The 27,406-nt window shown below is 38.9% G+C and overlaps 2 protein-coding genes across 3 annotated transcripts in view; both read right to left on the bottom strand.

Annotated features, from left to right (window-relative positions):
• fxr2 (FMR1 autosomal homolog 2) overlaps window positions 1-9,096 on the bottom strand; it is a 39,371-nt gene extending 30,275 nt beyond the window's left edge. The window contains exons 1-3 of the mRNA XM_079605201.1: window positions 8,502-9,096; window positions 4,506-4,558; window positions 2,083-2,176 (exon numbers count right to left, since the gene is read on the bottom strand). Coding sequence (XP_079461327.1) covers window positions 2,083-2,176; window positions 4,506-4,558; window positions 8,502-8,552 — 198 coding nt within the window. The 5' untranslated portion in view covers window positions 8,553-9,096. The remainder of the gene's footprint in view (window positions 1-2,082; window positions 2,177-4,505; window positions 4,559-8,501) is intronic.
• A 4,824-nt stretch (window positions 9,097-13,920) lies between these two features.
• On the bottom strand, window positions 13,921-27,406 carry LOC306994592 (putative G-protein coupled receptor 132). 2 transcript variants are annotated; one of them, XM_079605205.1, is made up of 4 exons: window positions 27,270-27,406; window positions 26,988-27,119; window positions 25,506-26,088; window positions 13,921-15,659 (listed from the first exon to the last, which is right to left on the bottom strand). In XM_079605205.1, exons 2-4 carry the CDS (start codon window positions 26,995-26,997, stop codon window positions 15,263-15,265), a joined length of 990 nt encoding a protein of 329 aa, XP_079461331.1. In that variant the 5' UTR covers window positions 26,998-27,119; window positions 27,270-27,406; the 3' UTR covers window positions 13,921-15,262. The 2 variants fall into 2 exon arrangements, with proteins under 2 accessions (XP_079461331.1, XP_079461332.1); XM_079605206.1 differs by having other exon boundaries at window positions 26,988-27,157; window positions 27,270-27,339.

Here is a 27,406-nt window from a genome sequence, read left to right as displayed (position 1 = left end):
TTTACCCGTCGTCACTGTAACCTAAACCAATGAAATAGACTGCAGGGCGAAAAAAAGCTTTTCCGCTCTGCGTGCGCCGCCGCACTCTCCGTTCCGTGTGTGTGTGTGTGTGTGTGTGTGTGTGTGTGTGTGTGTGTGTGTGTGTGTGTCGGCCCGCTGCGCTCTCTGCTCAATGTTCGAGTCCGTGTTTGCGCTGCGCGTTCTGCTCTGTCGTTAACGGCCCAAACACTCCAATCATGTACCGATCACGCACTGGAAAAGCAAAGTCCGCTCAAATAAGGTGAAATTTCTCAGTAGTGGACTTCTGTTTGCTGAGCTGGTATAGTTATATATATTTGAGGAATTGCAATTTATAACAGCAAATTGTGCAATTAATTAGTTCATTTTTTTATCGATTCCCAGCCTTAATTTTTAAATATGAGCAGGCCTACAAGCTGGGATTGGTAATGCTGCACTGTAATCATAGTTATTTATTTATATTTTTCATTATATTTTATTATGTGATATTGGTTTGAGACAGAGTATTTTATTTAGTGGAGAACTTTGCAGCAGTATTTTATTTCTTATTCTTTTTTTATTTTACATATATGTTATTATATTTTATTAAAAAGTGTTTAAAAAAAGTGTAAACAAACTGTTAAAAAAAAGTTTATAGTAATAAACAACCTGTAGTTTAATGTTTGCATTTCTTTCCCTTACTGTACCGAAAATAAACCGAACCGTGACTTTAAAACCGAGGTACGTACCGAACCGTGATTTTTGTGTACCGTTACACCCCAATATATATTATAAAATAATGTAATGATAGCTATTAAGATGTAGATACATTTGCAGAAACACTTATTTTACACAATATTTACCACATAACTTAGTACTTGAAGTACTATTAGTACTTGAAGTACAATTTCAGTGATTAACAGATCAAGATAATTATTTTCTTGTTGTGACCAATAACAGAAATAGTAGATATTGAAATTCTATATTATTTTTTAATAATATAGATTTAAAAAAAACACTAAAATTAAAAAAAATTCAGCCAATACCAGATATTGGAACATAAAATGGCCAATATCAAATGGTGGATCATGTTTTGCAATTTAAAGGGGTCATGACATTAAATTTTTATTATTTTAACATTTTCCACGAGGTTTACTTATAATGTTAATAAAGGTTGTCACACACAAAAACAAATATATATGCAGAAAAACTATTATTTTCAACATTCATTCTGATCCTGTCTGCATGATCCATTTTTAAGTGCGGCTCCTTTAAGGTTTGTTAGTAAAGCCACTGTTATGATTGGCTAAAACTCATTCCATAGGAAAGCGTATCAACGCCAAAGTAGTTTGAAAATATTATGTCAATAACACTACAAATGTATTTGTCCGTGTGACGTCACAGATCCCGCAATATCAAAACTAACTGTTTTTGGAGCTTGATTGAATAAATGCTTTGTTTATAATGAGGATGACGTTATAAGCCATGAAACTTGCATGAAGTTTTAATGGTTCAAAGACCTCTTACATGTCAAAAGCAAATTTGATTATGTCATGACCCCTTTAAGGTATACAGGTGTTGCAGTGAGAATATTTAGCATACAGTGATGAAAATACAGGAGAGGTATAAATCAGAATGAACGTTGACAACTCTTAAAGACAACATGAATTTATTATTCAGCACACACCATTCTAAATTTTTTTTTTAACTTAGTCAAAATATATTGTAGTCAAAATATAACAACTTTTGTCACCTCTGAAGTTACTTTTCTGCTCACATAAAGGCTGAATGGGCATCCAATCAAATCCCATGGATAAAATCTCATTATAAATAAAGCCCCTTTACACATAATTTCCTGCGTCTCACTCCGAAGTACGTCATATTACTAAAGTGAAATGTGTTGTAAAGGCATTTCTTGTTGTCTTTAAAGAATGACCAGTGTTAAAGGAAAGTAAATGTAAGATGAGAGTCTGATGCATGTTTTGTAAGCAGAGCATTTCGAAGGGCTATTTTTCCAGTGATGATTCATATGTGGGGGATTTTTTTTTTTCAGGGTGATGATTTGAGGAGTGAATGTATCCCTACCTCCACCTCATCTCCCTCACAAATGTCCTTGTGGTAATCGGTTGGGGGCGGCAACCTCACGTCACTGAACGGCAGCTGTCTCTCCGGTTGCCAACTTGTGGAAAGAAGCCACACACACACACACACACACACACAGAGGGAACTGTCAGCCAGCTTTCTAACGACAGGTACAACTCTAGTTTCACTACTTTGACACCCCACCTCCAAAAACCCTGCGCTCATGAACCCAACGCAGAGAGAAACAGTGGTTTAATGAAATACGTTTGCTCTGGCAGATGTCAGTGTCTATTTAGTATCACTCTAGTGGAGGAGTAAATGTGCGGAGGAGGGGTGTCGACACCGAGATTTGAGGGTTCATTGTGGCTCTACTGAAATGAGCAAAACATATGCTCTCAGATGCACATGCACAACATTGAATAAGTCACTCTTAAATTAAAACTAAAGTGTCATGAACACTCGCAGTTAAAGGACAAGTTCGGTATTTTACACTTAAAGCCCTGTTTACAGATCGTATCTGATGAAATAGAACGGTTAAGATTAAAATTTGGACACATGCTCCTGTCCCGAGAATTTTAGTTTTATTTAGCGTTTGTGGACCTATTTTGCCAAACGCGTCACACCCAGATTCTTCCGTTGAGAGCTTGAATAATAGACACCAGTTGGTGGCGATAATGCACCTTTGCCGATTGCAAGCAAACCGCTGGCATTTCATTGAATACACAGAAGAAGCAGAAGAAGAAGCGGCGGAGTAATACCGCACCTCACACAGCACATTCAATACAAGTCAATGGAGTTGGACAAACACTACGATAAAACCTGTTGGAATGCATCTTTTTCAGCGTTTTTTTTTTGGGACCGTATCAGTGAACACCCCTGACCACTCGGTGAGTTTCACGTCTTTGTAAACGAAAGTTTAATGTGTTTTAGGAAGGAATCTGCCAGTGCACATAGACAACCATTGTGAGGGTGGGGTGGGGGGGGGGAGGCTAAATAAAACTAAAATTCTCGGGACAGGAGCATGTGTCCAAATTTTAATCTTAACTGTTCCATTTCATCAGATACGATCTGTAAACAGGGCTTTAAGTGTAAAATACCGAACTTGTCCTTTAAATGAAAAACCTCACGGTCTTCTTAATCGGTTTGACCATATCAGCTAAACTCAGGTTAGTTAGACACCATTATACACAAATCTAATAAAATCCAAAGCACATGGTATCAGAGAGATGATCGTGCTCCTGGTTGTCCATGGGTCAGCAGAACCATCCCAAGAATGGCAGGGCTACCGTCCCACACTCCCCTGCCTGCATACCTCACCGGGCTATTTATGGATCTCAGTGCGCCCGAAACGGAGTGAGAGGAGAAGAAAAACGACAGATAACGATGGGAGGAGTAGGGTGACATGGGGGGGGAAAGGAGAACTATAAAGAGCTGTCTGACAGATGCCCGAGAGAGACGCGCTGGAGCACATGGCTAAAGGAAAAGTGGAAGTGATCTATCAGTTAAGCGCTAAAGAAAACAAGCTGATAGTGAGATGTGCCAAATCAGATAAGACCCCATCTTACATGCATTTAAATAGATTGATATACTTGTACGTCGTTCATACTAGAATGAATTTAATAAATAAAATAATGTTTTGTTTTTTTAAATATGTCTACACATCACAAGTTTGGGGTAGTTTTTTTTAAATGTTTTTGAAAAAACCTCTTATGCTCACCAAGGTTGCATTTATTGGATCAAAAATACAGTAAACCCACTGGATAACACTTTTGGGTGGGGTTGGATGTTGTATTTTTTTTTTGCATAAAAAAAAAAGATCTGCTGAAATATCAAATAAAAACATTTAAACAAAAATACAGTAAACAAGTAATATTGTGAAATATGATTACATTTTGAAATGTTTCTATTTAAATGCATTTTAAAATGTAAATCATCCTGTGATCAAAGCTGATTTTTCAGCATCATTACTCCAGTCTCACGTGACCCTTCAGAAATCACAATATGATAATTTGCTGCTCAATTAACACTTATTATATCAATGTTGAAAACAGTTGTTCTGCTTAATAAAGCTAAAATGAACAGGGCTTTTATAACATTACAAATGTTTTTACTGTCAATTTAACACATCCTTGCTGATTTATTTATTTATTTTTTAATCGTGCCGACCCCAAACTTTTGAACGGTAGTGTGCGTTTATATATTTTATTTAAATATTTCAAGATAACTGGTAACAGGCCAGCCTGCAGTACCATTGCTAAGCCACTGTTAAAGACCCCAGAGACACATACACTGCATTTAAACAGGGTAAAGCTCTTCTTGGCTAACTTTATATGCGTGTTGGTTGTGTAGGTGGCAGAGAGTGAACACACAAGCAAATCCTCGTCAAAGGCTTTGGGAAAGAGCAAGGAAAAGCTCGGCCAACTTACTTGTTTTCAAAGACTATTGTGAGGGAGTCTTCGTGTACATCTTTGATGAAACCCTAAAAAAAAGAAAGCAGAGAAAATATGATCAGCATAACTGTTCTCCATGGTACCAAGTTAGTACCTGTTGTTTAGGGAGTTACATTTGCTAACAAAACCTGTGTGAGACACAAACGTGATGCAAAACCGTGTGCTATTACACATTAATGGATTATCACTTCAAAAATGAAAAGTCTGTCATTATTTACTCTCTCAAGTTGTTTCAAACCTATATGATTTTTTTCTTCTGCTGAACACAAAAATATATATTTTGAAGAAAGTTGGTAACCAGACACTTGATGTCCCCCATTGACTTTCATAATATTTTTTTTCCTACTATGGAAATCAACTGTCTGGTCAACGACATTCTTCAAAATATCTTATTTTGTGTTCAGCAGAAGAAAGAATTTCATACAGGTTTGAAACAACTTGACGGTGAGTAAATGATGACAGACTTTTCATTTTGAAGTGATCTAATTCTTTAAGTTGATAAAGCAACATGTGCCACAAACGTGTCCAGAAGCACGCCACAGGTGTAGCATGCGCGAGCTTGTGAACGCGAGACGTAATAGGGGAGTTGTTGGAGGGAGGCACCCAGAGTCCCCTCCTCAAAATCTGTTCCTCATCCATCACTCCTCCTACCTCCACAAATCTACCCGAGCTGCCAAAAAAAAACGATTACTCCAGTCGCCACCCCCATCATAGCTTAGCTACATACAGACAATGCCTAATATGGGACGGGGAGACAGTATGTAAGCTGCTTGGAAGAGACTGGCTGCTTTCAGAAAAACTAGCTCAAGTGCATATGCAGGCCTATTTAGAGTCACAAGACATGAATTCACACACACAAGCGACTAATGGATGAATCTGCACTCTCACGGCTGCCAAATAGAGAGACATACAGTATTTCTTTCTGTACGTCAGTCTATAGGGCAAGGCGGCACTGAACCAGTAAAAAACTGAATCTAAAATCATGTACAATAATAACCAGCTCTATTTATGAGCCATTAAATCCCTGCTTATAAGTCAGCAACATATGAAAAGCAAACAGGGCAGGCTTTTAATATAGACCGTCCCGTGTTGAAGCCATTCCAACATATTAGATCGTGAAGTTACGCATGTATGTCTGCTGACGGCTTGAGAGGTACTGAGACTTGCGTTAGGGAATGTGACACTACAGACCGCAAGGACCCAACAGGACGAGTGACGGATATGAACTGATCTATGACGGAGACCTCCATTCATTCTCACATTGGGGAACCGCGTAGAAACCTTGAAGTCAAACTGCATGTCTAAAAGAAATGACTTTCATATTTCAAACTTATGAACGGGTCTTATAAAAAAGACTTTCGTTAAGGAAAACAAAACCCTAATTGACAACAAAACTGAAAACACATATTTCAACAAGTTATAATCTGCACATATCAGTTGCACAGATCACGACTCTGACTATTAGGGCGGCAGACTTCCCCTTCAATTGCCTAAGGAGTTAGAAAAATGCTAAAGATTTTTCTACTCATAACCTGGTTACAAAAGCAAGACTTTGGAAACATGTAGTTGCACTTCAAGGGCATCTTAAAACCCAGAACAGAAGGGAAAGTGGCGACACTTGTTAAACGGTGCTAACAGCAAAAAATGCAGAATATGTTTATAAACAAAACAGAGGCGGGACTAAATTGGCAACATGATGGGTCACGGAAGGGAAAAGTAATGCCTCCTAAAGACTGAAGTGATTTTGGCAATACTATAAGATAATTTAGTCACACTGTACGTCATGGATCTAATAATCTTGGGTACGACATTGTATGTAGACTGTACGATGATGACACGTGTTGAATTGTAGGCTATGACGCAAGTTAATATAGAAGAATAAACGTCATCAGCATGAGCTAGTGGTGAACAAGCAGAGCAAGATGAATCAAACTTTGGCAATTGTGGTTTGTATGTGCGCTGAACAAAAAGAGGAAGCGAGTAGAATATGGACGTGATCATGGCTTGAGAAAATGCCATGACAATCTTGCAAATTGAGCTTGAGGAAAAAAGTTTTAACTTTTACTGCATGTCGCGTCGATCAATACGCCATTTCATGTTGCATGTTTATTGGCTAGTCAGTAGACGAGGGTCGTAGCAGCAAACACACTGAGATGATCGTGCTAAAGTGTTAAATCTTTGGTCGCAAGACTGTGACGACAGCCGTCTTTGAGCCTCTCTCAGTCACTGTACGACGCACATCCACGACCACAGAAATCAATGGCCATCTTTCGTCTGGGACGGCCCAAAATCACATAATGTGTACCGGGTATAAAGAGAGCAAAGGATAAGAGCAGACAGAAGTGTGTTAGTAATAGTGGTGGGGGGTTGAAGAGTGTTGGGTGTCAGCAGAGAGAGAGAGAGATCACCTGTTCCTCTCGCACCTGCTTCGGCCCCTCAGAGTTTTACAGCTTGAAACAGCCGTCATGTCACCTTACCACTAAACACTATATCCTTATATATATATGAGGCTACCTATTGAATAATACACCCATCAATACACACACACACACACAAAAAAAAAAGCTTCATATGGTCTGTGCCATCAGGATCAGGCTCTGTTGAATTCTCCGTTCACACTTCCACAGAGATGGACGAAATCACTGAAACATTTGTGTGACTTCTTCGCAGCTGCAGTTTGATAACACTGGAGGGACACGATACCTAAATACCTCGTGATTGGTCCGATCATCATCTGGGACTGATCTCAACTCAACCCGAATGTATTCATAGGCAACAGCAGTTCTGGAACGAATCTTTGGTCCAAACGGCCCATTCGGTTGACGACGCAACACTTTTTTGTCGTCACAAAAGCTGAACAGAGAGGTTTCCCACAGCCTAACCTGAACTCAAGCGGTCCAAACCAAGAAAAACACAACCAATGGCACCAATATGCATATAAAAATCACAATATAAGGGCCGACACTTGATCCCCCGGTTTCACAGACAAGGTTTAGGACGAATCCCAGACTAGCGGTTTTAACTGAAAGCAACTTGCACTGATATATCTTTAAAAAAAATGTCAGTGCCATGGTTTTGTCTCAAGATTCACATTTATAAAAGCTTAGATGTCCAAATTGAACTAAGGCTTAATCCTGGCTTAATCTAAGCCCTGTCTGTGAAACCAGGCATATATGTATAAAGAAAAAGAAAAAACACATGGCCTTATTGACATAATTCATCCGAAAATGAAAACTCAGTCTTCATTTTGGAAGAATGATGACATTCTCACTTTTATTTGCAGTGACGGGGAATAACGCTGTCATACCCTAACATCTCCTTTTGTGGCCCACAGAAGAAATAAAGGGATTGGTACAACATGAGGATGATAAATGATGACAAATTTCATTTTTGGGCCAACTATCCCTTCGAGCACTGATGGAGTGTCCCATCATCCCCTGGTTTCACAGACAAGGCATTGCATGTTTGAGCTGGTTCAACTGAAAGCAACATACACTGACATATCTTAAAATATGCCATTGTTGTTTCTCAAGATTCACACCAGTAATGTTTATCAAATGCCCTAATTGAACTAAGGCTTAATCTCAGCCCTGTCTGTAAAACCAGGCCCTTGTGTCTCAAAACAAAAAGTGAGCCACCCATCCTCTTATGAAAGCCCAGAAGTGCTGTCTTAGGTAGGGCAGATCACTAGATTTTGAGACACTACCACTGGCTTCTCATCAATAGACTCATTAGCTAACCTGCTAACAGGACTCAGTGGTTCCCCTGTTTACCAGCTAAGAAATACAACAAACAATCAATCCAAAACAGGCCGATGACTAGCGAGCGAGCAGGTCCAAAACATCACAGCACATCTCGGGCCTCTTTGAAAGTGATACACATCACTGCATCCCACCTGAGCTGTCCCGACTCGCTCGTGAATGCGTACACTTGACCATTATGGTTTCATATTGTTGTTTAAAATGAGGTTACCTTGTAGAAGGCCCCGTTGGAGCCGCGCACCTCCACAGCCAACCCGTCCATGTTGGTCGGCGAGTCCCCACGACTGAGCCTTTCTTTAGGCGCTCCTAACGCGAGCGAGTCCGGTACCACCCCCAGCTTCACGGGCCTCTCGCCGTTCTCCGGCCGCTTGTGTGTGTCCAGTGTTTCGGGTGAAAGAGGGGGGCAAAGGTGACGGGGGAGCACAGGAGCCACAGGAAGGGGTTCAGCTCCAACACCCTTTCCAGCGGGGCAAATCAACTCAATGACTGCGGGCTAAAGCGCGAGAAAAGCTCGCGGTATTACAGTTAGAAACGGATTGGATTGATGTTGTCTGATGACGAGTGTTAGCACAACAGCTAGCGCAGCCGTTGATCAACGGTCACCGACGCCTTCTGGCACTTGAACTCGCGGTTCCTTGCATATGATTTTCGTGAGAATCCTTTCTACTACGTCTGAAAACGCCGTTGATTGGGACGTTTGTTCTTTAATAAGACTGTAGTGCTGCTGTGCTGCTTCACCCTTCCCCTCCAACACACGCCGTCAGAGTGGAGCAGCAAGACTGTCTGTGAATGACCCCGAAATCCCCACCCCTCTCCACTCTAGCCACGCCCATTGTAGAGTTTGTGGTCGTGATTGGTCTACTGAGCTGCCACTCACGCACAGTCGTGCGCCGTGATTGGTGGAATTGTCGGGGGCCGGTCGACGCGGACCCAGTGCTCGCGGCTCCTCGTTCGCCGGGTTTGTCTCATTAGCGCCAGTTGTGTAGTTGCTATATTTGGGTGGCTCTGGTTTTTCTGATTCACAAAAACTGATATGTAGATACAGGTCATGTAAAGACTCCAGTTTTAAGCCTACCTCAGGGAAAATATGATAATGTTTGTTAAACATGATGGGGCGATGCCAAATGCTTTGGGGCCTTTTACAACACCCTGCAACCACATGATAACCATGAAATTTACTCATTTTAAAACACACTTTGAAGGCTTTGGTGCATTAGGCACAACCGATTGATTTTATATGTCAAACATTTAACAGTGTATTTCTTTTTGAATCAGGACTCATTTAAAATGTAATATGATAATGTGTGTTAAACATGATGAGGCGATGCCAGATGCTTTGGGGCCTGTTAAAACACCCTATGTAACTGCATGATAAATAATTATGAAATGTAGCCTACTACCGGTACATTTAAAACACACTTTGAAGCCTTTGATGCCTTAGGCACAACCGATTGATTTTGTATGTTAAACATTTAAAATGTCCAGTGTATTTCTTTTTGAATCAGGACTGCTGCTTTTTTAAAACCAGTGCAATTCCCTGTTTGAAATACTTTATGGCAACATTAAAATACCAATATTTAATCAAATGCCATGCATAACCACTGAACTACAATACTTTTGATGTTGGATCGTGAAATCTTACAGCTTCATGACTGTTGCGCATGTTATAGACTGATATCTGATACACAAAAGGAAACAAAAGTGCATTAAAGTTAACTAAAGTACATCAAATTGTCTGTGATAGGCCACTTAACAACACACATGGAAGGTGTGAACTGTTCCAGGATGTTGGTTGACTAATTGACGTGTGAGGAATGAGAAGTCAAACAGTTTGACCAAATGAGAGGGTGAGGAACTGGGGAGGGGATGAACAGCTGAAGACAGCAGATGTCGGAGGACACGTGTCACGCATCAGGGGATATCTGAACAGAAGACACTGTAAAGGGACATTAAGGGGATTTCGAAGGTACAGACATTTCTTCAGTGTCACATGATCCTTCAGAAATCATATGCTGATTTGCAGATTTTTCTCATTGAGGCAGATTTGTCATTTTGCATGATGACAAGTCTGTTGAACAGGTGCAAGGAAAACAGTCAAAAACAAGCTGTGACGGCTAGCCAAAGAAAACAACACAAAGCTCCCCTTTTTATGAAAGGACTCTAAACACATGCATATATAGTGACTGTCAAGGAGTAATGTACCACAGTGTCCATATGTCAGTTCTCACAAGGTTTTAAATGGAGTTTGTTGAGCTAGAGAAATATCTTAATCTAAAGAAATAATTCTATTTTCACAAACATCAGTGTGATTTCTGACATTTTAACATGTTATTGTGCAGAATCATACATCAGTCATGCAGTGTAACATACACAATCAGGAACTACTGAAATGAGAATTGATGTTTATACACTGTATTCAAAACTTGTGGTTCCAAATTTTTTTTAGGTTGCGACAAAATTAAAATTGCAATAAAAAAATAATTCAATTAAATTAGGCCTATATATATTTTTTCAATTATAAAATATTTTGTAAGGTACAATATTTATATATTTTTAGCTTTTATTTAAAAAAAAAAAAAATGTTTTAGTGCTTATTAAATGCAGACACATCCAGGTTTTTGTTCTGAGCCAATTATTTGGCACCCGATGTTGGGGTTTATTTAAAAAGTAATGCACTACAATACTGAGCTGTTACTTAGATACTTTTGTGGGAAGTAATCCATTACGTTATTAAATTGCGTTACTTTTTGCACCTAGACTGGGCTTCTTCTTTTTTTTTTATAACAAAAACTTAACAATAAAAAAAGGGTAATTTTTTAACAAATGTAAAGTCCCTTTCACACCAAAAGTAAAATGTTCCACTTACTCTCGATTCCTCTCAACATGCATGGGGACAGGAGAGCTGTCAGTCAATACATGGGAAAACAAAGTTACTTGTTTTAGGCTACTTATCAAAAAAAAAAAAAAGTAACTCAAATATGTTGTTGTAAATTGAAATGTAATGCATTACTAATTACTTGAAAAAGTAATCTGATTACATAACTTGCGTTACTTGTAATGCATTCCTCCTAACACTGCATGGGACTCTGGAAGCACAGGAAAATAACATTGATAATAACAGAACTTATTATCTCAAACCTTTTAATAAGTCCATTTCACATTTTTTTTTGGCAGCCGTCTAAAACAATTAGGAACTGCTTTTATGCAGTTATGAAACTAACGTTTATTTACAGTGTGACAATTGAACCAGAAGTAGGTATCTAACCTAGTATCAAATACTTTACAAATGATTTAATCAGACTTCAAAAATATAACAAACAAACTGCATTTGGTAAGGCAATATGAAAATAACGCAACAGATTACTGTATATAATGATTTATTGATGCATACTCATACGGTTTCACAATCTATTTAAAAACAGTATAGAAACTGCACAGTAAAGCTGCACATCATTATTTCTGAAATCCTAATATCCACCTTTTTAACGCCCCGTGACGCTTTGCGCGGATTGTGGGAGTAACTTCCGTTAAACTGTAAACAATCAGGGAATGTTAAAGGATAATTACAGTATTTAACACCTTGAGTCTATATTGTAGTTTGTTTTGGATGAACAAGAGTGGTGGACAACATTTTTTTGACAATGGTTCCTCTCTCGAGTTTTTGACTATAATAGAATTGGCCATGGACCCATTTAACATTGGAGTCAATGGGCATGTCCGAAAATGTCATTAAAACAGCCAATAATGTTCGTTTACAAAACTGTTAAACTCACCGAGTGGTTAGTGGTGTTCGTTGATGATTATAAACAATATATCGTCGCAATATATGATTCCAATCCGTTTATTTTGCTATAGTGGAATTATTTTTTCAGACACTTCACAACCGTGTAACTTCCGCTCAATATTTGAATCTGAAGCGTTAGCACACTCCCGACCACTTGATGGCGATAACTGATGTTTATGTCTCGCGGGACACTCACGGTCACAGTCGAGTTCAACTTCATATTGCACTGGTCAGGCCTTATGAGAAACGGAAGCGAGCAAAAAGACTACATCGACCAAATGTAAACAGCCCCCTTTCCGTTTCCGGTAGCGCATTTATATTAACGAGCACTCAGTCCTTCAACAGAATTCAATGGGATTTTACAAAATGACGAACAAAACACGACAGAAACTGTATTTCGCAACACTTTTTGTTTCTGGAATATCAACTAACATCACTAATCACTCGGTGAGTTGCACAGTTTTGTAAACGAACATTATTGGCTGTTTTAATGACATTTTCGGACATGCCCATTGACTCCAATGTTAAATGGGTCCATGGACAATTCTTTTTTAGTCAAAAACTCGAGAGAGGAACCGTTGTCAAAAAAATGTTGTCCACCACTCTTGTTCATCCAAAACAAACTACAATATAGACTCAAGGTGTTAAATACCGGAATTATCCTTTAATCGCTCTATGAAAATATTTATCCAATATAAAAAAGATATATATATATAAAAAAAACTGGGTACAGCGAGATTACATTATTCTACTCACTCTTCAATCATCAAACATTGCAAAGAAATGTGAAAGTGTAAATGCTTTAAAAAATTACAACAGAACAGATACTATTGGTTAATTTCGCAGCGATATCTGTTGCTTTAAATGTTTATTAGCGGGAACTGTGATGTCATTCAGAGTGATTTATTATTAATATTGTATCTAGGCTACATGCTTTAGAAACAGTAAACACTGCTAAAATAGAGATTAGAAGTGAAAAGGGGAGACAGTAACATTTTAAAGCATCCGTGTTCAAACATGGAAAGAGACGATCGAGGATTTGAGGAGAAAAATAGAGATTCAAGAGTAGACTATGCAGTGAATTATTTATGGGATAGGCTAGATCGTAAATTAAATCGGGAGAGCAGCAGACCATAAATGCGCAGTATACGTTGTTCCTTTTCAAAGAAAAAGGGAAGAGAAAATCATGAGGAAAATAATGCAGCGACTGTAAAGAGATCGCCATTGATTGTTAATAATACCACTTTAAAATAAGCGTTGCATTATCCTGACGTCTGAAAATAGAAAATGAAGGAAATTGTACAGCTCATCCAGTCACTGACGGATAATGATTATTTGTTGTACAACCTTATGATTTTAAATGATTTTTTCCAAACCGGAAGTGCCTCCCATAATCTAAAACGCAGGAGGGAAAAGGTGGATATAGTTTCTTGCGGAAGTGAACATATTGATAGCTGCAGTATGCTGGAAAATAGTATACATTTCAGCCCATAAATGCATCCAAAGCAAGCACATGCAGTTTCACTCTGTGTTATATTCTCAGTGCACTGCTCAACAAACTCTGATCTGACAGCACATGAATGCCCGCCTTTGCATATATCTTCCAGGAGGTGTCAGACATGATTTGGAAATCCTTAAAACCATTTAAAAAGTCGCTCTGATCCAGGATCTTTGGTTTTAATGCAGCTTTCTCTATAATCCGGAGCCACTTCTATAGATAGGCTAAACTTGTTTTTCACTTTTATCAGTCAACACGATTAGTGTTTCTGTTAAAACAACTATAGCAGATGTTGGACAAAATACATACACTAGGCTACCATTCGAAAGTTTGGGATCAGTGTTTTTTCTGAAAGAAAGAAGAATTTAATACTTTTCTTTAGCAAGGGCGCACAAAACTGATCAAAAGGGACAGTACAGACTTTTACATAAAGAAACGTTTCATGGTTTCATCCAAAATATGAAGCAACAACTATATACATTATAATTAAAAATGTTTCGTAAGCAGCAATCATCATATTAGAGTGATTTCTGAAGCATCACGTGACACCGAAGACTGGAGGAATGATGCTGAAAATTCAGCTTTGGTCACAGGAATAAATTAGGTACTGGTAAAGTGGGACACTTTCTAATAATTTACCTTCTGCATAATGTTTTATTATGATCCAAATGTCTTAGCCCCTCATATGATACTATTCTAAATAGCTTAAGTGCTCTACTATACAAAATAAAAAAAGAAAGAAACATTAAACACAGGATGGATGACTCTTCCTCAAACACACATGGACCCCAAACCACATTTATGAGGGGCATACAAAAAGGGAACTCAATTCCCCCATTAGAACGACTTAAATGGCGGTCCCAGTTTGCCAGTAATACCCTGTCCCAGTTTAACAATACGCTATTGGCAAACTGGGACTGTCAAAATCACATAAATTTAAAAAAAAAAAGATTCATATGAATATGATTTTTTACCAATTCTGATTCACCATTACATCCTATAACAAAATATATAACAATTACAAATGATCCACGAGTGTTTTAATTTTTATAATCTTAACATTATTCACCTCAGAGTGCTATGTCATTTCACTTTACCATCACGGTTCACTGTAAGGTTGTTGAATATGGAGTGCCAAACCCCCGGAAGTGATCATAGCCACAGAATCTGTTTTTTTTATCACATACTTGCTTATGATGAGCTCAGTGTTGATTTTTAGCAATGGAATCATTTACATGTAAAGATAGAAATTAAGAAGCTTAACTGTCCCACTTTACCCATTGTCTCACTTTGCCAGTATTCACCCTACACTTTAAAACACATTTTAAGTCATTTTTTTTACACCATGAGGATAAGGTGAGGATAAGAGACCTTCCTTAAAAACCCCAAACTTTTGAACGGTTACACTTGAACTCAGTAGGGACCTTATAAAGTATTTTCAGCAATACAGAGACAGTTGTGTATTCGAGTGTCCTCAGGCTGTCTAAACACTTGACTGAAGATGCCGAAGGTGTGTGTTTCCCAGTGACGGTGACCCACAGGACGTGCAAATGTCTCATACCAGTCATGTCTTAATGACACGACGACAGGTAATTAGTCAAATCTCAGACATTTTCACGTCTTGTGTGAAAAAAAAAAAACATGCCTTACAAAGACACCAACCCCGATTAGCATCTGCACAAGACGACAGCTACACATCTGCACGGCCTTTGGGAAAAGTCTGTACTCGTGACCCCCGGTGTGACCTTTGACCCCGGCAGGGGCAGAAGAGAGATCTGCGAAGCTCTTGGCGAGCGTCGTTGCAAAGAAAGAAGTAGAAAAGAGGGTCTAGGAGGGTGTTGAGGCTTGTGAGCCCGTAGCAGATCCGATAGTACAGGTAGAGGGAAACTTCCACTGAACACTGGTCTTTTTCACTCTCCGTAAGAAGCAGGGTGACAAATCTGTAGCCCACCACTAGATGATAAGGAGCAAAAATGACAATGAAGATGACAGTGATGACAACCAGGGTGGCGACGATCCTGCGGCGTTCGTGATCCGGGACAGACGGGGAGTTTCGTAGAGTCAACCCGATCCGGGCCGAGGTGTACCTGTGAGAGGAAAGAAAGGCCAAAAGGTTAAGAATGATATTGTGTTAACAGTGACATTCCTGTAAAGAGACAGACGTTGTATCTGTGTTTGCCATCTTTGCAATGGCATTTTGCCAGCATGCTGATTCATTCCTGGGGCTGTGTGTGCTGAGACAACATGTTTCTGATGTGCAAATAATCACGGGTTTGCTTAAAAGTTTGCAGTGACGAATAACAGCGTCTGCGATTGAGTGACATTTCACCAACTTTACAGAAGGGCCAATAGTTTGATCTTTGTTTACTAATAATGTGAACACACATGGATGACAGTATACTTATTGAACACTATTTTAACATTTTATTTTAAAAAAAAATTATAGCAAATACCACACTGTAAAAAAAAAATATGATCAATACGTTGTGAACATGTTTTTACATTGCTGTAACTCATCAAAATTCGTTTTTTATACGTTTTACAAGATTCAACACTTTTTTTAAAGTCAGTTTAATATAGGCTGATTTAAGTTGAAATTACTTAAACATCCAAGTTGATTGTACTTAAAATCGAAGGCAGCTACTCTTTTTTTTTTTTTTTTTTTTACAGTGCATTAACTAAATGATACTGAAGTAATGAATTGCATAACTAATTATTATTAACAACTAATTAATAACATTTAGCCATTTAACCAACTTAAAGTAGGCTCAAGACCTGTAGGTTACTAAATATTGAGGTCATGACAACATAACAAAAACAACGTGTGTCATAAATTACGTTTCATATGGATTTGTACATGAGATAGTAGCCAAAAAAAAAAAGAAAAAAAAAAGTACTCTGATCCGTAAGACTGCGATACGGGCATAATTTTTCACAGCAGTGATCCCAGGAGGACATCTGTGTAACTTTTTTTTGTTCCAGTCCATGATAAGCTCTGGTCTCCTGTTTTCCAACTTCAAGTATTTGAAATGCTTTGGCCAGGCAGTTCATATTTGAACTGAATACCTTTTAAATCCTCTTTTGAGTAGCGTAGCCGATTGATTTGCTGTTTCTCCCTCTGCATCTTTGGTTTTGTTTCGGGCCAAGTGTGATGAGAAGGACCCAGAAAGAAGTCACATTTACCTCGTTTCCACCAACCAAAGTTGGTTCACCTTCCCAGAACCTGTTTGTGTTTCCACTGAGAGAGCCCAGCGAGCGTCGTCGTTACGTCACTGTGTACGTCGCCATACGTCTTAGCTTTCCCAGAATTTTTTTGAATCCATCTTTCTTTAATCGTTGTACTATCTTTCTACTAGCGCTGTGTTTTTAGCAGTGGCGGTCACAACCTTTCCCGTCGTGTTGTTGGTCACAATAACCCTGCCCCCAGCCCCCGACGTAAGCATGACGTGGTAAAAGAACGGGAAAAAGAGTTGGTGCCGCTTTGGAACCAATTTTCCTGGCAGAGAACCGGTTCTTTGGCTGTCGAAACACAAAGAACTGGTTCGCAAGTAGGCACCGGCACCGAACCGGCTCCCACCAATGCTTTGGTGGAAAAGGCTTTATTGACTAAGTTCAAGCACCGTGTATGGCATGGTCTTCCTCGCCATCCTTACAAGAGTGTAATACCCATCTGTACTGTACACAGGCCCATTCTCATGGCTGTCTCAATAGTTGCATGTCCAGGGGCCGGTTTCACAAAGCTATTTTAGACCGGTCTATAGTGTCAGACAAGTCTAAAATTTGCTCATAGACTAGTTAGACTGTTTCACAAAAATAAAGACTTGACTTAATTTAGAGACCAAAAAAATTAGACACCCCCATGCTATCTTATAGGTCCAAGACTCTATGTTACCTTGGCAACCAGCAGTTACAATCAGTTACATTACAAACGGCCAAAAGAAAAGAGAAAATGTTTCTTCTTGCTACTACACTCTCCGCTAAATTTCCCAAGTAAAATGTCCTTGTAACTGTTATACTCCTCCAACAAACGCATATTTTCCGCTGGGGTAAACTGCACTGAGCGGCTGAATGCGCTTACTCGATCCGCCACGTTTTTTTGTTTTGAAAAGTGTCTTATTTTACCCAGAATGCATTGCAATGTAGTCCTACTTAAGTTAGTCAAAGTCTTAAGTGCTTTGTGCAACGGTCTGCTTTAGATGTCTATCTGAAGTCTGACTATCTACTATATCTAAGCCACAGTCAAAGTCTATCTTTGTGAAACCGGACCCAGATTCAATTAATTTGTGGTTAGTAATGGACATTATTTACTGCATGGAGGCACAGCATTTCTGTTCTGACCTCCACACGTGTCAGAATACACAATCAATGTCTGAAAGACCGGACAGATTCGATCTTCTTCACCTTCATGCCACATGTAACTTGACTTCCTTGAGTAATATAGACTCGCTCACGTTACGAGTGGTCAGCACTTGTTCGAGATCAAAAGTGACCGCTCTGAACGAGGATTGTCCTTGTGTACGTCTCTTATCATGTTTTTTTTATGTTCTCGGGCGTGTGTGTTTCTGTTTTGGTGGGTCATGGTTTCGGATGTTTTCATTTTCCCCACCACCATCATCATCATAATCATCATCCAGCTCTTTTCCAAGAAATTAGCGTAATAATAAGGCAGTTAAAAACTGTTTTCTTCTCATGGTTAACCTGCCTGGCTTACATATGGTGTCAGCCATTTTGACTCATGTGGTATCCAGAGGCTTTACCCACAATACATTTCTCAATGCCAGAAGGGCGTAAGTGCAGTTACGCCCTTTTAGCACCAAAAAGGCACAAACTGGCTTAGTATGTTCAGAGTTAAGTCTTTTAGCTTATAATAAAGAACTCAAAATTGATTAAGCACTGAATTGTGTCCTTTGAAAGAGCTCATAAAGAGCTTTCAGTTGATATATATATATATATATATATATCATCTCCATTTTTCCTCTGGTTCTCACCCCTCGAAATCTAGGTTAAAACACGTGCCAAGTTCTTAGAAATGTATGTTGGTTTAATTTCGTATGAACATTTTTTATACCATTTTTGTCAAACATTTTAAATGAATTATGCTTAAAAAGTTATGTAGTGAAACTTCATAGTAAAAATCTAAAATATAGATTTAAAATAGGGCTGTCAAATTGATTAATCGCATCTAACATAAAAGTTTGTGTTGATATAATATGTGTGTTTATGTATATATACTCGTTGCACCATGCATTCCTAAGAAATAATAATAACAAAAATCATGAAATTTCATTCTTTTGATGGTGAACTTTTTTTCTTTATGATGTATTTTGTTTTGTATTTTTCTTTATGATGTAAAAATTAAATGTATTTTACTAAATTAAATTACAAACATGCTAATATCAGAAGAGTTAGTGTAGGCCTATATGGTAGTTTTATTCATATTTTGGAGTCTCTTTAATTTGCATATTTTTTTGTTAATTTTAGTTTCATTTTTAGTAATTTTGTTGTGCTTACTAATAAATATTAGTTTTAGCACCTCAACTATTATAATAATAATATTTTTTGCCATTTCAACTAACACTTATTTCAGTTTATTGCCAAGGCAACATTTCTAATATTTGTTTAGTTTATGGTTTTCAACTAATATTTATGTTTTATTTAATTTAACAGAAATGTTTTTAATAGTTTTAGTTAACAATAAAAACACTGAAAAGAGGTGTGCAGTCAAGGCCAAAAGTTTTGGCACTGTCATAAATTTTGTGTTTTGCAGATTGCTGCTTCAGTATTTGTAGGTTTTTTTTTTTTTTTTTTTTCATGTTTCTATGATATACTGGAAAACAGTGATAAGCATTTCATAAGTTTGAAAGGCTTTTATTGGCAAAAACTTTCAATATATGCGTTTCACAATCACAATCTGAGGACTTCAAGTTCTCTTCGGGATTAAATCCAGGGAGTTGCCTGTCCACAGATCCAAAATTTCAATGTAATGATCTCCGAGACACCTCATTATAATTCTTGCCTAGTGAAATCATGCAAGAAAATGCACGGATCTTCACCAAATTGCTCCTGGATCGTTGGGAGAAGTTGCTTTTGTGGGATTTTTTGATACCATTCTTGGTTTTAGGCAGAACTCCCTTGGATGAAAAGCAATCCCACACACTGATGGCCTCAGGACTCATGGCAGCCTTCACCTTTTCTTCTCCGGAGTCAATCGATTTCCCAGATGTCCCAAAAACAGTCAGAAGGGGGCTTCATCAGAGAAAATAACTTCACAGTCTTCTGCTGTCCAACTCTTGCACTTCCTGGAGAATTTCAGTCTGTCGTTGGTGTTTTTCTTGGAGAGAAGTGGCTTCTCTGCTGTCCTTCTTGACCCCAGGCCGTTGTCCAAAAGTCTTTCCCTCACTGTGCAGATGCACTCACACCACCTCCTCCTGCTAATACTGAGGCCACATTTACACATAGCCGGGTTTTTAGAGAAAATAATACCCCCCCCCCCCCCCCCCTCTCTATTTTCAATAATAACATCGTGCACACAACATCGTTTTAAAAAAAGTTGTCATTTACATCAACTAAATACGCCGTCGTGCGCCATCATAACTATGCCAAACCTATGGGCGGCAGTGTAGGGAGAAGGATAAAGCCACGCTAGCCAATCAGAATCCTTAGAATCGACAACAACGAATAACACGAGTGACTTACTGTTCACGGCGCTCACATGACGTTAAGCATTTCCTGGCGCATAATGTGACGTTTGAGAACCTAAAACCCCGTTTCTCCCAGTTGACACGGCAACACATAACCGGCGTTTATCAGAAATCTGGCCGGAGTTTTTAGAAATAATCGTTTTCTGTGATAAAAACAGGGTTTTCGTGTAACCGAGAGGCCAAACCGCAGGGAAATATCTGCGTCTTCCCTTCGTGTAAACGGGGCCTGAGCAGCTCCTGGTGCTTGCTGGACAGTCCGGGACGTCCTGAAGCTTTCTTCACTGCAGTTGACGTTCTTGATGATCCGGTAAATGGTTATTTCATGTGTAATATGCTTTGCAGATGTTCCTTGCATGTGAGCATAGATATATACACTAGATGTCGCCTTGGCTACGGCAGGTCATTGGAACGAATGCGTCAATAGAGCCGCCATCATGGAACAGAAGAGCCCCTCCTCTTTATTGCGTCAATGTAGGCAAAGGTCTAACGTAAATAAAATCACCATAAATCGTCATGAATAAGATTTTCTAGTTTTTTTGGTTCGTTCCAACGGTCAGACGTGTATTTATCATTGAGTCCAGTGAAGAATAATTTTTTTTTTTTCCTAGTTCAGATTTCGTTCGTGTGAACATCCATACGCAGCACAAAAGTCCGGCATCATCCATGAATTCGAAGTACAGGTGGAGATAGCAGCGGTACCTAGCTAATTCCTATGACAAGACCCCTGTTCCAAGATGGCGGCGGTTTTGACGCATACTTAGAACCCCAAGGCGACATCTAGTGTATATATATATCTATGGCATGTGAGGCCATTTTGAGGCAAAGCAATGCACGTTTTTCTTTGAAGGAAACCATTGCTAACACACAACAACACAATGATGGGAAGCACTTCTTCTCTCCTTGTATAGCAATTAATCTGCTCTTATAATCCAATGAGAATCAGTGATTTCACCTGACTAGTACTCGCTCACACTTACTGTGCTGATGATATGATTAGTGAAATGATGTTAGCTGGTCATTTTGGGGGTTTTGAGATCAAGTAAATATTTGTTGGCCAATTAAGCTTTTTGACCACAGCGACTGAGGTAGCAAACTCTGCGAAAGACACATGCCATGCCACAAACTTTTGGCCATGACTAGTCTGTACTGCATTTGTGCATTTTTTAGGGCCAGATGTTACTAAACAAGACAAATTAGCGTGAGAACGCAATCCCATAAAAGCGCCGATGGGAATGGAAAGTTCTGTGGATGATCTTCTGATGACGCACAAAATCAAGAACAGCAAGAAGTCTACCAAGAACAGCGCAAATTAGCATCTGGTAAATATTGGCACAAATGCCAGTAAATTATAGCACGTCTTATAAAAAAAAATAGTTCTTGATTCTGACTGGCCAATTATAGCTGTTTTATTCACAATAAAACACGTCTACGACCGCTTCACCCAACGGCTCTATGTATCACTACTCAACACCCCATAGCAACCACTCTTAGCAACGTAAACATGTTCTCACTGATGTTGTTCTTTGAAGGTTTTAGAGTAGAGAGTGAGAGATCGAGTAAGCGAGTGTACCTGCATTTACAGTAGATATAGCATTTTCCTTCAGCTCAGTCCTATATTCGCAATAAAAAATCTGTATGAATGTTCGCTGCGATATCTTGTCCTTTTGACAGTTAAAGGGTAACTGTTGCCAAAATTGAATCTAGGCTCTTTTTGTTTATCTACCCGAGTTAAACATTCATGTAAAAGCATAATTAGAATGGAAACGCCACTTTTAAGATTTACCGTGTTTTCGTTTTAGGTCAAAATGCCTTTTGAATGGGAGTGCATGGTACAATGATAGCATTAAAATCGCTGTTTTTGAAAACACTAAGGAGGTTCGACACAACATGAAACTGTGCTGGAAGTATCACCAGCGGCTCTACACATGAACTCCAGCAATAACTACATTGTTTGTGTACACAAAGTTTACTGAAAAGAAAGGTTTTGTACGACTCACTTTATCAGTTAGTGTTTCCGGTGGCTGGAATTTTGTCAGTCAAAAGTAGTCGATCTCCGAATGCAGCGTAACATGAGGAGAGTAAAGATGGAAAGTTCCTAAAGCTCGTTTCTATATAAATTTACGGATAATTCGTTTTTTTTGTCGTTAGTGAAAATCAATATTGACTTTGTATTTGAAAAAGGATCCTCATAGGCTATAATAATGAAATGATTCAATGATACAGATCAACTATTTTTGACTGACAAAATGCCGGCGGCCGGGCAGAACAACAGCTACAGTGAGTTGTTCAAAACCTTTCTTTTTAGTAAACTTTGTGTCCACAAACAATGTAGTCAATGCTCAAGTTCATGTGTAGAGCCCCTGGTGATACTTCCAGCACAGTTTCATGTTGTGTCGAGCCTTCTTACTGTTTAAATATTTTAATGCTATCATAGTAGTGCCCCATGCACTCCCATTCAAAAGGCATTTTGACCTAAAACGAAAATACGGTCAATCTTAAAAGTGGCGTTTCCATTCTAATTATGCTTTTACATGAATGTTTATCTCGGGTAGATAAACAAAAAGAGCCTAGGTTCAATTTTGGCAACAGTTACCCTTTAACTGTCAAAAGGACAAGATATCGCAGCAAACATTCAAACAGATTTTTTATTACGAATATAGGACTGAGCTGAAGGAAAATGCTATATCTACTGTAAATGCAGGTACACTCGCTTACTCGATCTCTCACTCTCTACTCTAAAACCTTCAAAGAACAACATCAATGAGAACATGTTTACGTTGCTAAGAGTGGTTGCTAGGGGTGTTGAGTAGTGATACATAGAACCGTTGGGTGAAGCGGTCGTAGGGTTTTCCCCGTCGCCGTGCCCTGATACCCAGTTGCGTCTTGCTTCTCCGTGTTCACCAGTTTTAGTCCTTTCAATATAAAAGTCTTCTCTACTGACTGACTGACTCATAATAGTCTTTTGCCGCCATCTAAAGGCAAAATAGTGCAACTCCGTGTTGCTGTTCACGATCAGGGACTGTTTTTTTTCCAGCGGAAGGAAGGCTTTTAGTGATTTTACTACATGAAAGTTGCCATGATAAATAGTTTTTTTTGGCTTTAATATTTGTATTGTGTGGTAACTGGTAACCGTTAAAAAAATATATATTATTGTTTACGTAAATCACCTTGCAGGATTCATTTAAATACTCTCCTTCCATTAATTTTGCGTCTGAAATGGTCAGCCGCAAAAATAACCCTGTCCACGTCTTTTCACTGAGTTTCTTTAATAAAACCTGACAGTAGTTTTTTAACACGAAAATAATATGTTTCATTTATATAACGCCTTTCCCAAGCTCAGGGACGCTTCGCAATAACAGTAAAGAACAAACAATCAATTCATACATAAATGGACAATAGACATTTGCCCAGTCCAAGAAATGAGCGATTGCAGATGCACATCGCATTGCAATCAGAATACAAACAGAAACAAAAACAACACTATTTACAGACAGCATCAGTGGGCAGTTGAAGCAAAGTTATGACTGTAATACTGAGTTATGGAAAATGTTTAAGAAAAACATGTCATGACTGATATTACTGTTTAAACAAATGGGTTTTGAGTTTAGACTTAAATTCATGCAGCGTGGTTGTTGTGCTAGCCTAAGAGCCAGGGGAAGAGAGTTGCATAGCTTAGGGACTATAACGGAGAAATACCTGCCACCCATAGATGATAGACGACATCTCGGCTCACAGAGGAGTTCACAGCCAGAAGATCGGAGAGGTCGAGGTGGAATATAAGGAGAAAGTAAGTCAGAGAGATAGGAAGGAGCAAGACCATTGAGTGACTTAAAGGACAATTCCGGCGCAAAATGAACCTAGGGGTTAATAACACATGGTTACCGCGTCGATCGTTCTCTGGGATGTGTTTTCATGATAATCGAATGTAAAGAGTTTTATCTCTAATAACTGATTAGCTTATAACACTAGTATATGGGGCATCGAATATACCGAAGCATTGAGAACTTTGTAAGTGTACAGACAGTTTAATAAGAAGATACTTTATAAAGACGCGTATACAGGCAGGAGCCATCTTTGGAAAACAGTCTCGACCAATCGAGCCACGAACGCCGTGCTACGTGAGATGAACTGTGACTTAAACCTATCGACCAGCTCACTTAGCACGGCGACTTTCGTGGCTCGACTGGTCGAGACTGTTTTCGATCAGAGAACGATCGATTCGGTAACCATGTGTTATTAACCCCTAGGTTCATTTTGCGCCGGAATTGTCCATTAAAGGTAAGCAGAAGAATTTTGCGGGAAGACACGGGTAGCCAGTGGAGGTTGAACAGAATTGGAGTGATATGAGCAGATCGTTTAGTGTAAGAAAACAATCTGCAAAAGAGGGTTTGCGCTGGCGCAAGCTGTTATCAAATCCGGCCCTTAAAGGATTAGCTCACTTTCAAATAAAAATGTCCTGATAATTTACTCATCCCCATACCATCCAAGATGTCCAAGTCTGTTTTTCTTCAGTCGAAAAGAAATTAAGGTATTTGAGGAAAACATTCCAGTATTTTTCTCAATATAATGGACTTCTATGGCAACCAACGGTTTAAAGGTTCAAATGTCCGTCTCAATGCAGCATCAAAGGCTCGACACGATCCCAGTCAAGAAATAAGGGTCTTATCCAGCAAAACGATTGGTCATTTTCTAAAAAATAAATAAAATTTATATACTTTTTAACCACAAATGCCTGTCGTGTAAGATGCGCCACGCATTGCGTCATCACGTTGGAAAGGTCACGCGTCACGTCATCTATCTAAGTTATTTGTCTGTGTACTCCGGTTCAAAAAGGTAGAGAAGTTAAAATTACAGATCGTTTCGCTAGATAAGACCCTTATTTCTCGACTGGGATCGTGTAGAGACTTAGAAGCTACATTGAGACCCATGATTGAGACGGACATTTGAACCTTCTTTGAACATTTGAATGGTTGGTTGCAGTTGAAGTCCATTATATGGAGAAAAATCCTGGAATGTTTTCCTCAAAAACCTTAATTTCTTTTCGACTGAAGAAAGAAAGACATGGACATCTTGGATGAAATGCGGGTGAGTAAATGATCAGGATATTTTTATTTGTAAGTGAACTAATCCTTTAATGTGTTTTTTAATAAATTATTAGATCTGGACCCAATAAGAGCATTATTTCATTGACCCAGCTGCAACGAAACTCAAAAACATGTGCCTTTCACTTACCCTAGTATAGAGCAGGGCATCAGGAACCCTAACGCAACTGTGGCAATTTTGAAGTAAGCGTATCTGGCGCTAACAGGGTACTGCTCCAGACACAGCTCTCTCTGGGGCTCGAACACGGATGGGTACAGGCCAGCCAGGCAGAACAGAAATATCAACGTCCACACGACTACACCAGAAAAGGCTGCCACACGCACTTTCCGTACGCCACGGCTGCTTAGAGGATACACGATCGCTAGACAGCGGTCCAGGGCGATGAGGCAAAGGAAAACGACGCTGGCATAGAGGTTAACGTAGAAAACGTAGCCCACAAGCTGGCACGTCACGGACCCGTAAGGCCAGCGATGGTCTCCCTGCAGGTAAAGGATCCACAGAGGCAAGGTGAGGAGCTGGAGAAGATCTGAAAGCAGTAAGTTGAGGATATAGACCAGCTGGCAGCCGCCTCCACCAGACCGGCCGAGCTGGTACAGGCCCCACAGGGACAGCAGGTTCACTGGGAGCCCGATAGAGAAGGCAAAGCTGTAGATGTAGGTCAGACCCAATCGGTCATTTGCCAGAGGGATTTGGCAGCTCCCATTGGTCAGGTCTGTGGAAAATAAGGGGAAAAAATTGCTCAAATCGGAAGTGTATATAGCTCAAATACAGTCAACATTTGAAGTGGATCAAAAAAGTCCTAATTAATCCTAAAACAAGAACAGGTATTGTTCAAAATTCATGTATAACTTTGATGAAAGCTTTTGATCGACTTTAAATGTCGATTACTTTAGGTTAACAATAGGAATGTTGGTAATTCGAGGATATTGGACATTTTTGACATTCATAAGAATCAGAATTAGTCGATATTGGATATTTAATTGTGCATGCATTTTTGCATTAAATTGAACTTTGTCATCATCTAATGTTCAATCTTTAAAAACAATTAACGGGTCTTTAGTAAATGATTTGAAATACCATTCAAAATTTGTTTTTGTTTTAATACTTTAATTCAGCAAGGACACGTTTAATTGATGAGAATTGAGAGTAAAGACTTTCACTTTTTTAACAAACGGTTTCTATTCCAAATAAATGAACTTTCTGTTCGTCACAGAGTCGTGAAAAAAAATGCATCACCGTTTCCACAAAAATATGAAGCAGAGCAGCGCAACTGTTTTCAACATTGATAATAATAATAATAAATGTTTCTTGAGCAGCAAATCATCATATTAGAATTATAATTAGAAAATTAAATTTTTTATCAAATAAATACAGCAAATAAATGCTATAAATGAGATTTAATTAAAAAGCTTACCAACCCCAAGCTTTTGATCGGTATGTTGCAATGCTTAATTTAACTTAACTTGATTTTTAATTTATTCAGACAAAACCATACCAAATTTTAATGTCAATCATTCATAACATGAAACATTTATCAGTCAGTATCGGCCATAATTTTAATAATGTGCATCTCTAGTTGTTGTGTTTGTGTGCAGAGGAATGATAACTTACTCAGAATCATGGTTTCTATGGTTGAGACTTGTCCATGACATTTGAATCTTCAAACTCTTCATTAAACACGTTGAACCAAACCTCTCCACTCCCCTTAGTTTTTCCAGTCACCTCTGACAACGATTAAGCAACCTTAGCAGAGCACAGAAACGTCACATGACACGATCCCACTATAGAAATAATGTTTGTCATCAGAAAAAAACACTTCAAATATACAACAATCAACAAACTACAGTTCCAAAACATGCATATTTTTATTAAAAAAAGGAGAAATAACCTCACCTCGATTAGGTCCGGAGAGCGTCTTCTGCATGTCCAGCTCCATGTGCATGAACCTGTATGTGTGTGTATGAATTCGAGTGGAAAGTGTCCAACCAGGGGCTTGTCTGGCTTTTTGATCATTTCCCCCAGCAGGAAGC

Source organism: Phoxinus phoxinus, assembly GCF_949152265.1.
Source record: "Phoxinus phoxinus genome assembly, chromosome: 2".
NCBI lineage: Eukaryota > Metazoa > Chordata > Actinopteri > Cypriniformes > Leuciscidae > Phoxinus > Phoxinus phoxinus.
This window is presented reverse-complemented; position numbering and strand designations above follow the sequence as displayed.